Raw genomic sequence first — 14,441 nt, 5'->3', positions numbered from 1 at the left:
ACATCACAATAGCATAAATAGCATAAATAATTCAACAACACGAGCATGAATAACTCGCGTCTAAATGAGGATCCCTCTCCGTTCCTTCACTTTCTGCAACTGACAGGAGGGTCCTGCATGGGTGTGTGTGTATATGCATGCATGCGTGTGCTCATTTGCATTCATGTTCTTGTATTTGCATCTGCATCTTTATGTTTGAGTGTTCCTGTAACCTTTCATGTTCTGTCTTTAATGTGTGAGGTTCAATAGACCTAATTGTCTGCAACAAGACGGAAAACATTCTGTTGAACATTTAGGCCCATATGACATCGTATATGTGCATGATTTATGTTGCTAGAGCCAAATTCTTGTGTTCGTAAAGGCATGGGGCAAAGGGCTTTTCCTTGCTGTTTTAATTCCTCTTAACAAAACAAGGACCATGTTGTAAAAAATTAAACACTCTTTTCTATTTGATGGAACAAAGTGATTTTCTAAATTTATTTCTTTAAGCTTTTGTTTTTCCACGGATTTAGGGATTTAGTTATGTCGTGCTGTTGCACCTTTTTCATGCTGATATCATTTTATTTTTCTTGACATCAGGGCTTTCTCCTCTACTTAAAGCTTGGCACCATTATTATAATGCAATCTACTTTGGTACTTCAGTGGATAAAAAATGCATTAATCCCCGCAGTTTTGTGCTAAATCTCACAAGTCTCATACAGGTTGAGAATGATTTTGTTCTGTTTTTTTTTTCTTTTCTAATAATAATAATAATAATAGCTTGGATTTATATAGCGCCTTTCATGAAACCCAAGGACGCTTAACAAAGACATAAATAAACACAACAAATGTAACAGAAGCTAGGGGCCATAGGCCTTGGTGAAGAGGTGGGTTTTGAGGAGTCTTTTGAAGGTGTCCAGAGACGGTGCGTTGCGGAGCTCTATGGGGAGAGAGTTCCAAAGTGTGGGGGCTGTCACACTGAAGGCTCTGTCCCCAAAAGTTCGCATTCTTGTGTGAGGGATGGAGAGCTGACCCGTGCCTGAGGATCTAAGGTTCCGGGGCTGTGTGTATGGGTGGAGGAGGTTAGATAAATACTGAGGAGCCAGGGCATTGAGGGATTTGTAGGTGAGGAGGAGGATTTTGTAGGTGATGCGGGACTTGACCGGGAGCCAGTGGAGGTGGATGAGGGTGGGGGTGATGTGCTGCCAGGGCTTGGTGCGGGTGAGAACCCTGGCAGCCGAGTTTTGCACATACTGGAGCCTGTCCAGGGCTTTGCTGGGAACCCCGGACAGAACTCCATTGCAATAGTCCAAACGGGAGGTGACGAAAGCGTGGATGAGGGTTTCTGCCACAGAGTCAGAGAGTGATTGCCGGAGACGTGAGATGTTTTTGAGGTGGAAGAAGGCGGATTTGGTGATGAACCTGATATGAGACTGGAGAATTGTAAAACTTTTCTGTTTTACAATTAATGTGGTAAAGAATCAATCTCCATTCACTATGCTTTATTTGTGTGCACTGCATGCTATGTGAACAGTTACAATAGCCCTCAAATATAATGGGAATTTCTCCTAGACAAAATAATATAAAAAGAACATCTTCTCTGTGTGTTTCAATGTGAGTGTCTGTGCCTTTGTAGCATTTATTTGTTAATGAAGGTTGTTTTCAGCTCCCATACCCAGATCTTCTAATATATGAATATCAGAGTATCAAGGACAGAAACGGATGTAATCACTTTTTCTGAAATGTGATAGCTGTTGATACTGGTAGCTATTGGTAACTATGATACTTTAGATGAGCTATGCGAGTCAAATTCAAAGGGATTGTATTTCAAGATTTTTGGTTTACAACTGACAAAGACAAACTCTCTCTCCGTCTCTCTCTCTCTCTCTCTCTCTCTCTCTCTCTCACACTATCTCTCTCTCTCTTTCCATTTGTCTTTCTGTCTGTTCAGGCATCCTGGAAGGTTAGGATGGAAGTCTGGAAAATGTGGTTCTTTAAACAGCAACGCTCTAACAAACGATGCCAAGAAGAACAAGGAGAACAGACTCCAAAAGGTACAAGAGAAATCAAACTATACATCTATGGACGTGTGTATGATGTGTTAATTTGTTTCAAACCCCTTGTATTTGTAAATGTAATATATGTAAGATGATATGTAGTAAGTTTGCTTACACATTTTTTGACATACTAATTACAACTGCAAACTAACATACACTACTTGTTCTAAAAGCCTGATTCCTTAAACGCTGAGAAGATTTTTCTTGAGGGTTGTGACCTTAAGGGTTACCTGCACTGCCCGATTGCTGTTTCCATATTTCCTGTGGATGCACCATGTGCTTGCATCCATGAAAATACCAAAAGTGTACGACCAGTCCTTTGGTGCACTGTGCGTAGCAGACTTGAGATTACACTTTGCACCTTGAGTTGAGAAGTTTGTGGCCTATATCTCACGGGAGAAACCCTTATGACTTTGAGTTTACACTAGAAAAAGTCATTTTCTAAAGTTTACACTGTCTGAGAGTAAAAGAAATAAGAACAAAAATAATTGAATTGAAGAATAGATTAACACATTTTACATGTAAAAATTTAATTATTATAATAGAATAATATTAAATACTTATTTATTTAGTTTGCACATTAAGCAAATACAGTGATGTAAATGTACAAAACTATATACACAGAGTTGTTCACATACATATATACAAATATATGTTCCCCTAAATATACACACATAAATGGAGAGCTCACACAAACTGTCGCCACAGATGTGTTACCCCCTGTCTCCTCAACAGCTGTCAGCAGGCAAGGTGAAGATCCGAGTGTTGAAGGATGAACCGCTGACAGGTGAGTACTTTACAGCCACAACCTTGGCTTCCAACTGTGGGTTACTTGGACCAGGTTGACTTGACAGGGAACTGCAGGTCCTTTGATACACGACCCTGTACTGAAATTCTTTCTACCCTCCACGTGGAGGTTAGCATTCAAGAGCAGCTACATAGCAGCACCCTGGGAACTGGTGGAGGTTCAGTGTCTTGCTCACAGTTACTTCAGTAAGGTGGATACTTGGCATCACAAGAGCCAGACTGTGGAGTTCTCTTGTTAAAGATTGATCTCTGTAACCAGTAGCCAACCTTGGCAGAATTATTAATGTATTGAACATCGCCTGAGGCAAAAAATCACACCTTGAATCCGAATGTTTCAAAATGTGCTGGTACGTGTTACAGTAAATGCAACTTTTCAAGGACTGTCTTTGGAGTATACAATTAGTCAGACTTGTAATAGGTGATATATCATTTGTGTTTGGTTGTTATTTACTACATAACACCTTTTACAACAGTGGCGAAGATTTCAACCATACTGTTTTTTGCACGAAAACTCTGTATTTGTCTCTACATTATTGTTGGACTAGGCAAGGCATATGGAAAGGAGGCTGGGTCACGGGCGGACATGGGTATGTGGTATAACACATGCGCAGTGTAACTGAAGCTACGGTCATGCAGGCCAGATTTTACTGCACATGTGTTATACCCCCAACGATATGACGCGTTGATGACGCGTGACCCAGCCTCCTTTCCATAGGTATTGGGACTAGGACTTGCATAAATAGCATTAATATATCAATGATATTAAATGAAATCCCATTGCCAAGTGTTAACAACAGTATACTTGCTTTTTTTAAAGCCCCACCTCAGCCACCGCTTCCACCTCCACCCCCTACCATCGGACTACGGAAGACGAGAAAAAACAGGCTGAAGGGAACATGCTGTGTGCAATGTGAAGTCAAGACTGCAGGACTAGTGAGCATACAAACACACAGACATGAACACACACCGAAGACACTGTGTGGCTGACATTTTGTAATTTTGTCTTGTAACTCCAGTGTTGGGCAGTTGAAGTATTTCCTCTCTGGATAGAAAGCTCAGTAACGCTCATCAAACATTCACCTGGCAAGCTTTTCAACTGACAACAGAAGACAAATACCAGTCCTCTGGAGGCGTGCTGTTTTTAGGTCTCTGATGAGACAAAACAAGCTAAGATACAAATAAGTTTATTTGTAAATTGATATCTTACACTGATAGTTACACACACACATTTACGCACGCTTAAAAACACCAGGGCCAGATATAGAAATGATGAAAAAAAAATGCATGGGCCATATCCCACACATGAACTGACATTTAAAAAAAGAAGAATGTGTGGTGAGAATGTGGCGTAACCTTATAGTAAAACATAGTTATAAAATGTAATCAAATATTATTATTTGATACATTTTTATCATTCTTTTTATGTATATTTGAGCCATTATTTGCCTGTTAATGATTGTTTCATTTTATCCTGAATTGTGAAGCACTTTGTTAACTTTCAATATGAGCTCTATAAATGGATCATTGAACATCCTTCTGATGTTTGATAATGATAATCGAGATGTCACCAAGATGAGGGTTTACAGGTATGTGATGAATTAGTGGTATAGGCGCTATAAATAGCACAGCCGTGCACATAGTCGTGTGTAATGACAGCTGTTCTCGTGCTATTGGAGGACATCACCAATGTGACGCAATTGGTGACGTTGCATTTCTTTGCCGTTCTTCTTGTTGACAGGTTTAATGAGTAGTGGAGCAGGCACAAGTATCGATATGCAACCGGATGATTAAGGTCCGTTTCTACATGGGTGGGTGTGGAAATTCCATGATTATTCAGATCGATAAAACAGATTTATAAAGCTTTATAAATCAGGTGAAAATAATGCGTATGCATATTTCTGTCTTTTTGCGTGCACAGAGTTTTAGTCGTGAAACTCCACAGAGTTTTATGTATCTGGCCCCAGAAGTCAAATAACTTGACTCACACCAATTTTCTGTCTGTTTCTCCCTCCTTCTCCCTTTGTTTCTACCTGTCCATCACTCTCCATCTGTCTATCTGTTCATGTGTTTCTGGTGCTTTACTGTCCCCTCTGCCCTCTGTCCCTTTCTATATTCCTGTTGTCTCTCTTCCTCCTGCATCAGCTGTTATCTCCCTCTATCATCCAGATGCCTGCTATCTCCCATCCTGTTTCCTTCTTTCTCTTTTCATCCCATGTTTACCAGTCTTTCTTTCTTACTTACACTTTAACACATTTTTTTCTTCTCATCCTTCTACCTTTTTCCTTCTGCCATATCCCAACCTGTTTCTGTCTTTCTCTTTCCACACCCTGCCTCTCTCTCTCTCTCTCTCTCTCTCTCTCGCTGTGCTTCTGTTTGTCTATCTGTTTGTTTGTGTTTGCACTGATAACAGTTTAGCTGGATCCATTCATCGATACTCGAGACCTCTGGGGGCACCATTGTTTATTCTTTCTCACTCTTCATCCACAGAGAGAAATGAAAAGCTATACTGTATGTGTGTGTGTGTGTGTGTGTGTGTGTAATAGACTGTGGCAAACTGAGCTGAGTAATACATGCTTGATGACCAGTCACTCCCACATCCCCGCCTTCTAGATCCTCAGCAGCTCGTGCGTAATTCGGCTCCTATGTCCTACCGCGAAGCCAGCAGAGTTTAGTATTGAATAACTGATGCTTCTGAGAGACAGCGAGAGAGAGAGAGAGAGAGAGAGCGATGACGGAGAGAGAGAGATTGATGGAGGGAACGAAGGAGAGGGAGGGGTTGAATTGATTGAACTGACAGCCACCATTTTTCTGCCCCTTTTGTTGTGGAATAAGTGCACCACACACATTGCGTTAAAATGTAATGTGGTAATTTGCTCGATAGTGCATTTGATGATGATGGCACTGAATTGTCCAATGAAGGGCCCAATGCCCCCGATGCCCCATCGTGATGGGCTTAATGGCAATGCTTATAGTAGTCTGGGCAAGCACATGGGCTAAACACACACACACACACACACACACACAATCCACTCAAGCACACACACGCACACATTTTGTACAGCCCTGGTGCCCTATAATGATGGCAATAATGGGAAGCGTTACGACTCTGTCCCTGCCATTCTGTCTGGAGCTGCACTTAAGCACACACACAAACACACACACACACACACACACACAAACACACACAATCATAAACACATCTGGGCTTATTTTAAACTATGACTCACATACTGGCACAGACTTTACCAAAAATCACACATGCACACACGCGCACACTGCACGCCAAAGCCTTGTGCTGTATTCCAGAGTCATCCAGGCAAAAAAAAAAGGGAGCTCATTTCCTGCTGTGTAGCACAGGAGAGCGAGGTGATATGCTGCTTGCTGCCTGATAGGGATGCCTAGTCCCCGGGGAGTGGCTGTAATTTATCCTCTGGCCTGAGAGGGGAAATGAGGCCCTGCTTTATGGGACCATTAAAGGGCAATGTCGCAGCTGTAGACTTGCTTGTGAACGCACACACACATACCGATATGTGCGAGAAAGAAATAAAGGGTGAAAAAACATGAACACAATGTTATAAATAAATGCATTAATTAAAATATAATAACGAACTAAAAGGGGGGAGAAAATGAGATAAAAGAGTAAAAAGAAAGAAGCAGGATTAATTGGTGAATGTGCTGGTAGAAAATTCCACAATGAATTTGTATGGAACAGTGACTTGTTTTGTTTCTTGTATTGCCCTGTTTAGCTTAATTATCTATTACAATTAGCAATGAATTAACAGGCAAAGAAGTAGCAAGAAAGGGACTAAATAAGAATGAAAGTCATTAGATCCAGAAAGAATACCTAGCGGATAAGTAGACTTCGTACTGTTCTTTCAGAGAGAGCACTTAACTACACATTCTGAATTTGACATAGTATTGATGATGAAACCGTGGGCCATAACGAAAAAATAAACCGGCATATTAAATGAAGGGAACCAAAGAAATGATGGCTGTTTGGTTTCTTTACTGTCTGTTGCTAATGAATTAAGAAGCCTTGGTCCTTTTCTCCCTCCTCCCACCCTCCCTTCCGTATATCCTCCCTTCTCATTCGCTGTCTTCTCCCGGCCTCGCCTGTGTGCTCCTTCCACCTGGTCTATGCCGATCCCCCCAACCTGCTGATGCAAGGACATTTTTCCCACTAATAAGACTGGATTCTCACAGATAGAAATGATAATGACCTCCCTTAAGATGCATTCACACACACACACACACACACTGACAGTCCCTCCCATGCTCCCATTCAGGTACGCACGTGGATCGCATGTTTACATTTGGTGTGCTGCACACACCAACACGCCTAACCCAGAAATTCTATCAGGAAAGCTCATTGTGTTTTCACCACTGTTCCACTATTCCACCAGGGAGAATTCGACTTTTTGTGAGATTTATTTCAGCTGTCATGCTTTAAGATATTTCTGCTTACTTGTCAGATTAAATTGATTGAAAAGTCCCCCTTCTTCTGAACAAAACGAGGTATAGCACTCCATGGTTTTATAGAAATGTGATTGACTAAACAGCTGTTTTGTTACTGTAGCAGCTGTTTATATCAATTATATTTTATTACTATAGCCTATATCATAGCGTATATATTATGATAGGCTTTATATGATGATGCATATTATAATATATCATCTATAAGCTGTTATTATACATTTTGGACTGCTTTTGAGCACCAAGCATCATTTATGCAAACACAGAGTCTGCATCTCCTCGGCCTGCTGGAGCCCTACGTTCTGTCGGCTCACAACATGGTCTGCCTGCTGAGAGCAACAACTTGATCTGAAATGTTAACATGGAGGCAGGTCTCTGCAAAGATGTGGACGCAACAGTCTCTGATTTCCCGTTGTTTGGCCAGCCTGAGTCCCATTTCGTCCATTCGACCTTCCCGCAACCTAAGCTAACACAAACTGAGTTAGTTTAGGTCTTATCCCGGCTCTCTTCCCTCTCCTCCTGGGGCGGTCGCACCACCTGCTGTGGTGCTTGGTCTGACTGGTCTGGCTGGGTGGTTGTAGGATGCCGTGGGCAGTGATCGTCTCAAAGTCTGCTGCTCTTAATCCAAGCCCCTCGCTTCATTTTCCAGTGCCCAGGAGTTTATTTCTGCCATTGGTAATACTTATTTCAGCAATAATGCCAAAAACAAGAACAGACTAAGACAAAAAACTAAAATGTATAATAATGTATATGATATAATTATATCATATAAATGATATATAATCATGTATACTAATATTTGTTACAGCCATTCTTTTCTGTTGATTACAAATGATATTCTCATAATTTGCTAATTTTGTTTTTTTTGTTTGTTTAAAGTGAGAATAAATCAGCTAAATGAAGGCATGAAGCGGAGCCCCGTTAAGGTGGCACAGTTTAAAATAAGTTCAAAGAACAGGCCACAAAAATATAAATGAAATGTAATTGATATAAACAGCTGCTAAACAGCAACTGCAGTAATAGAGCAGCTGTTTAGTCAATCACATTTTTACAAAACCATGGAGTGCTATACCTCGTTTTGTTCAGAGGACTTTCCAGTCAATTTAATTTTACAAGTAAGTAGAATGACAGCTGAAATAAAATTAACAAAAAAAGTCAAATGACCCCTGCTGGAATAGTGGTGAAAACACAATGAGCTTTCCCAATATAAATTCTACGTTCGGCGCTTGCTGCAGCGCACCAAATGTAACATGCGCTCCACTTACAACACATAACTATGCGCATGCCTAGTCATCTATCAAACTCTAAGGTGTAGGGTGTTGATGTGGAGTTTGTCACAGCTCGCCAAGGTACACTTGAACACTGACCGTATAAGTGCACTTTAGGGCAGGTACGCGATGAAGGTACTGTGCGTTAGTGTGCTGAATTGTTTGACACCCTATACATCAGCTTCATTTAACCCTGGCACAGGCGATCATGTTAACGTGTTAACATTACACCTAAATGAAACATACATCGCGTACACCACATGTGCATGACGCATGGGTAACCATTGTAAAACTATGGAAATTGTAGGTGTAATGTCAGAGATTGGTCATCGCAGAGGTCTTGTCACATGCCACTGAAGCGTTTGTGGGCATGAAATTTGAAATGTCCCACCCTCTAACACACACACACACACACACACACACACACACACACACAGATACACACACACCTTGCAGCGTTCTGCCAGAGAATCCATTTCAATAATCATCCCTCCTGTCAAAGTTTGGCAAGGTTTCCTTTAGAGGAAAGGAAAGCTATCCAACTTAAAGGGACAGTGTGTAGGATTTGGCGGCATCTAGTGATGTGGTTGCAGATTGCAACCATCTGAGTACCCCTCCGCTCACTCCTCTCTTTCCAAGACTGCGGTAACGAGAGCCGCTGAGTGCAAAACAGTGGTTACGCTGTTCGCCTCGTTCAGAGGCCATCCTAACCATAATAACACTACTTTAAGATCAACGGAAGTCAGACGGTGGTTGGCGGTACCACGGTTTTGCTCTCTGCGGCTCACGTTACAGCAGTTTCACAAGCATGTAGGAGAAGTATGTTGACCTTCAGGTAACGTAACAATGTGAAAGGCTCTCTCTAGAGTCAGTGTTTGGTTTGTCCGCTCTGGGCTACTGCAGAAACATTGCGGAGCAACATGGCGGACTCTGTGAAGAGGACCAGCACCCTGTAGATATGAAGGGCTCATTCTAAGCTGGTGATTATAATGAAAATATAGTTCTGAATATTATATTCCATTTCTGCTAATAGATCCCCCGAAATGTTACACACCATTCCTTTAAATATTTAACACATGTTACTTCTCCTTCTACTACAAGCTTCGTCAATGCAGACACACATCTGTACATACACTTACATGATTACTGTTTTTTTTTATATTCTGCTTCCCTAAGACACACAAACATATAAACACACACATCTTCACATCCATCTCTCCCACATGATTACAAGCACACACTGACTTCACTGTGTATCTCTGTATTGTAGAAGTGTGCCGAATGCGCAGAGGACTACTGCATTGGCTGCTTTACCAAATTCCACCAGAAGGGGGCACTGAAGCTCCACAGAATGATCCCCATTCAGGTGAGCATGGTCCCACGAGCATCACGCCTATCTCCTCTCCTCTCTGTGACTGTGTCTCTCTCTGTCTGTTTCTCTCTTTCTCTTGCACATATACTTTCAATAATATCTCTCCTGATCCCATTCTCCTCCTGCTTCTCTCATTCTTTTCTTTTGCATTTCTTGCATTCCTGACTACAGTATCTAGTTATCTCAACCTCTCCCTGTTTTCTCTGTTTCTGCACCCCATCTCACTTTTGTATGTACACACACACACACACGCACACACACACTGACACACACATATTAACTGGAAGGCTGTACAGTCATGTGAGTTTGTGTGTTGCGCTGTTGCAGGTTTGCTGTTTTCTTCTACCCAATAGCAAAATGGATGTCCCTCATTAACATATGCCTTGATCGTAAAAGCTTATTCTGGTCACTTATATGCATACACACACACTCAAACAATGGGTTGTATTTATGAAGCAATGTCCTATTAAACCAAATTTGTATGGAAAGCATTTTTATTAGGGGAATCTCATTTTTCCAAAGCTACACCTAATACTCATAATAAGCTACAGTATGCTGAGTTGTTAAAACACCCTTTAAGTGTATGGATTTTTAAAATTCCCTTATTGCTAAACTAAATTAATCATGTCAAATTTTAACTACACAATTCCGGGTGCTTTGCTTAAACCAACTGCTTCTCAAATGAACTCATTCTTTCGAATTTAGGGAATCCACTAATGTTTCTTTAGCCCAGTCTAGCACGCTTGCCAACGTGTTATCAGGTCCACTGCTGCATATAACCGACGTGAGCCATTTGGTTGCAAGATCAAGCCATTATGTTCTCCATAAAGCTAAACTGATTGGCTGTGATCATGCAGGTTACTAGAGAGAAAGCACCTTTATGAAAAGCCATATTCAGCTCTGTTGCTCGAGTTTAATATAAGTCTCTGGGGCGTGGGTTTCTTTCGTCCTTACTTTGTTCGTATTATGTTCAGAAGGCATGTGTTCATGTTCTTTCATCGTGTTTCTTAATAACTACTGGCTTGTGTTCATATGTGTGTGTACTGGTGTCTATTTATGGAGTTACTCCATGTACTCTTGGCTTATGTGCATCTTGTTTTCTGCTAGCTGTATTGTTTTTTTCCTGGGATGTGTGTGCCTTTATCATATTATTGTTTTCTTGGGTGCTATTATTTTCATCTAGAAGTACTCACAGAGATTGACTATGCTGTGATGTGGGCTTTGTGAGTGTGCATGGAAATAGCTGTGTGATTCACATACCTATGATTTATATATGTACTACAGTGTGCATTTGTACAAGTCATTTGTGTAGCTACAGAAGCTTTTTTGAATGATTATGCACAGAACAGCCTGCTATTAACCTTTATACAGTGTAGCTTATATAGACAGCTCTTTGTTTAGTGTTCCTGTCCATGTGCTAGCTGCTAGTTGGGTCAACACACCAGTATGTTACTGGAAAGCCAGGGTGGAACAAAGTCACACACACTGACAGAGACAAAAAGTACACACATTGCAACAGCTCTGTGAAACCACACAACGACTCTCTCTATCTCCGTATATCTCGCCGGTGTTCATTTCTTTTTCTCTCCTCACTTCAGTCACTTGGTGATGCATGGGTGGAAGCTCACTCACTTTCAACACATACACATGCATACTCTTATTCAATCACACATGCAAAACTGTGTATTTTGGCAGGACATAAAGACCGGGGATTATACACATGCAGCTGACGCAGGCATCTCTCTCTCCTCTGCTAATCCTGTTTCATTTGCCTTGGAAAGAATGAGGGAGGGAGAGAGAGAGCAAACGAGAGTCAGAAAGACAAAAAGAATATTAATTTCAGCAGTACGCTGTGTTGGGGCTTTCGTCAGGGCCTCATCAGCTTGTGTTTCAAGCCTCACACGCGCACAGACCTGGCTTAATTAATGTTTGCAAAGCATTCTTGGAATTTGATTTAGCCTAACTGGTGTGGAGTACCAGATGGGTGTGGTATGCTGGATCAAAACAATTCTGACGTCAGGTGATTTTTAGTTATACAGAAATATTTTAAACTTGCATTAGCATACATAATTGAGGTAATTTAAATGTTAAATTAATTTCTTTGTGTAATTGCATTGTTGAAAAAACCCATCCATCTCTCTCTCTGCACAAAGCCTGCCCTGCATCACTTAACCCCCTTAAAAAGACAAGTTAACTAAAGGTGCTGGTTCAACAGTATCTTGGAGCTGATATAGTAGGGGTTGCCCAACTGGCTTGAATCCTAGATTCTCTGACTGAAAGACGATCTTTCACTGCACGATTCAGAGTTGCTTTAAATGCAGAGAGTGGGGATTTCTTTGCTCATTAGTATGATTATGGTAGCCTTGGATGTGTGATGCTGCACTGTGGGTAGGGCTGTCACGGTGAAGGAATTTCTCCTGCGGTGATGATTGGCTCAACACCGCGTTATGTGGTATTATTTTGTAATTTTTTTTTTTGCAAATTACTTAATTTATCCTGATTTTAGTGCTATAAAAATAAGCTTTATTGTTTGGCTATTATTAGGTATATTGTTGCTTTTTAAATAACAAAGAATTAACACCTGTTTACTGTTAAATGCAGAACACAGAAGGACAACAAGGTGTAGCGTTATTTTTTAGCTGAAACACTGTGGTTGCGTCTGGTTGCTATGATACAGAATATCCACAGGAGTAAAAATGTCGGCACAAGGTAGTAGTACTTGCTCTGGATGAAGGGAAGGCTGAAACACGAAGGGAGAGGCAACGGACCCACTAGTCTATGTGTATTCATAGTAAAAAACGACACTATTGAGCAAAGCGTTTTACCCAAAGTTGAACATTTTTCAACTCACGGAGACTAGAAAAAAAGCACAAAACGTGCAGCGATCAGCGCTGAATACCTGGTCACATTGCTGCTGTGGTGCCCCCATTGCAAAGAATTCAAAAAGGAAGAGCTAATGGTCAAATGTGTGGGTTATTGTCGATGGAACAGTGACCTTTCACTTTTCTCCCGGGTCAAAGAAAGGATAAACCCAAAGCACTGTTTTAACACAGACTGATTAAGATTGTGAATGGCACATTTTTCAGAGCTTGTGCAACATGTGTCATGTGTCCCATTTGAACAGTGTCTCCTGGAAGGCATTCATTGTGTTGCAATTGGTTGTAGTCACGAAAAGTTGTCTGAAAAGACAGCTTGAGAGAGAAGGTCAAAGTCATGCCTACTCTTCCACCTCTGTACAGCTGGCCATTGTGTGAAGTTGGTATGATTGTTGTATTGTATGTTTGGGAAAGATACAAACATTTGTTGGACTCCTTCCAGTTACACCACCAGAATTTTCAACGCTGTTAGATGATATGACAAGCTCTTAGTTTGAAGCATACCGAAGCCTTAAGTGTCCATTGATGTGCACCTGTAAGCACAATTGGCTTGTGACCAAAAAGACAGCGACAAAGATTTGCCTTCAGAGGGTGTTAAGATGAGAAAAGTAATGTCCCCAGGCTTGTGGGATTGTTTGCAGACAAAGATTTGATTCTTAAAGATTTCATGGCCATCGGCAAGTTCCCTCCCACGAGATGCTGAATGAACTAATTCAACACTTGGATAGAGTGTCACTGAGTGAACATTTTGCTTTCATCACCGATGAGACAAGAGATATGTCAGACCAATAACGATTCTCGGTCTTTGCCATATTGGTCATATACAGATTCATCAATCCATAGTGTCATTATAACTGTTCGAGACCAGATGTACAATCCATCACAGGCGTAAACAAAGAGCTCCCGACCAGGAGACGACAAACATATGATTGTGCTTCTGCCCTGCAGGGGAAAATGTCTAGTGTGAAGTGATCTTATGCTGCAAAAGGCCTCCTTTAAATGTGGCATAGTAAGTGCACATTTTGTTAGACAGGTATCACATCCACATGTTTAATGTTTAATGGGTGAAACTACTAGGATCACCACGGAGGTCCTCTGGGCGCATAAGACCAATTTTATTGTGTTTCTAAGGATTAAAGTGATCCTATAACTTTTCTCCATGCTCAATAGGTTGCTTGTATCCTGCAAATTCTCTGTGAAGGTGCTACAGGGCCAGCAATAAAATCATTAAATGAGCAAAATGATACTGTAGCTTCCTAGCCTATAGCCTGAATTTCGTCTTTCTCAAGCTCTCTGTGTCTCAGTTCCTCCACATTTACATTACACGTTTGTTTGTGTGTTTCTGTTGGACACCTTCAAGGACAGGATAACAGTCTGCAGACTTAACCCGTCTGCAGCCCTACTGCTCCGTGGTGATTAATGGAACAGAATAACGAATTCAGCCTGTGGAATAGAGAAAATCAATCAGCACTCACACAGTGTGCTTCCCATTTTCTCTGGTCCATAAGTATGGAGATATCTGATCACATTCTATGTAAATGATTGTTTCTTTTTCGAGGAAAAAAAGGATGTTTGGTGTATGTGCAACGCGTTATTGGATGAAGTTTGT

General features: G+C 41.1%; 1 protein-coding gene across 2 annotated transcripts in view; it reads left to right on the top strand.

Annotated features, from left to right (window-relative positions):
* zbbx (zinc finger, B-box domain containing) overlaps nucleotides 1-14,441 on the top strand; it is a 59,975-nt gene that overhangs the window by 10,856 nt on the left and 34,678 nt on the right. For both annotated transcript variants that reach the window (XM_037776299.1, XM_037776298.1), the window contains exons 4-7: nucleotides 1,931-2,033; nucleotides 2,772-2,823; nucleotides 3,661-3,776; nucleotides 9,855-9,950. In XM_037776299.1, coding sequence (XP_037632227.1) covers nucleotides 1,931-2,033; nucleotides 2,772-2,823; nucleotides 3,661-3,776; nucleotides 9,855-9,950 — 367 coding nt within the window. The remainder of the gene's footprint in view (nucleotides 1-1,930; nucleotides 2,034-2,771; nucleotides 2,824-3,660; nucleotides 3,777-9,854; nucleotides 9,951-14,441) is intronic.

Source organism: Sebastes umbrosus, chromosome 7 (genome assembly GCF_015220745.1).
Source record: "Sebastes umbrosus isolate fSebUmb1 chromosome 7, fSebUmb1.pri, whole genome shotgun sequence".
Lineage (NCBI taxonomy): Eukaryota > Metazoa > Chordata > Actinopteri > Perciformes > Sebastidae > Sebastes > Sebastes umbrosus.
This window is presented reverse-complemented; position numbering and strand designations above follow the sequence as displayed.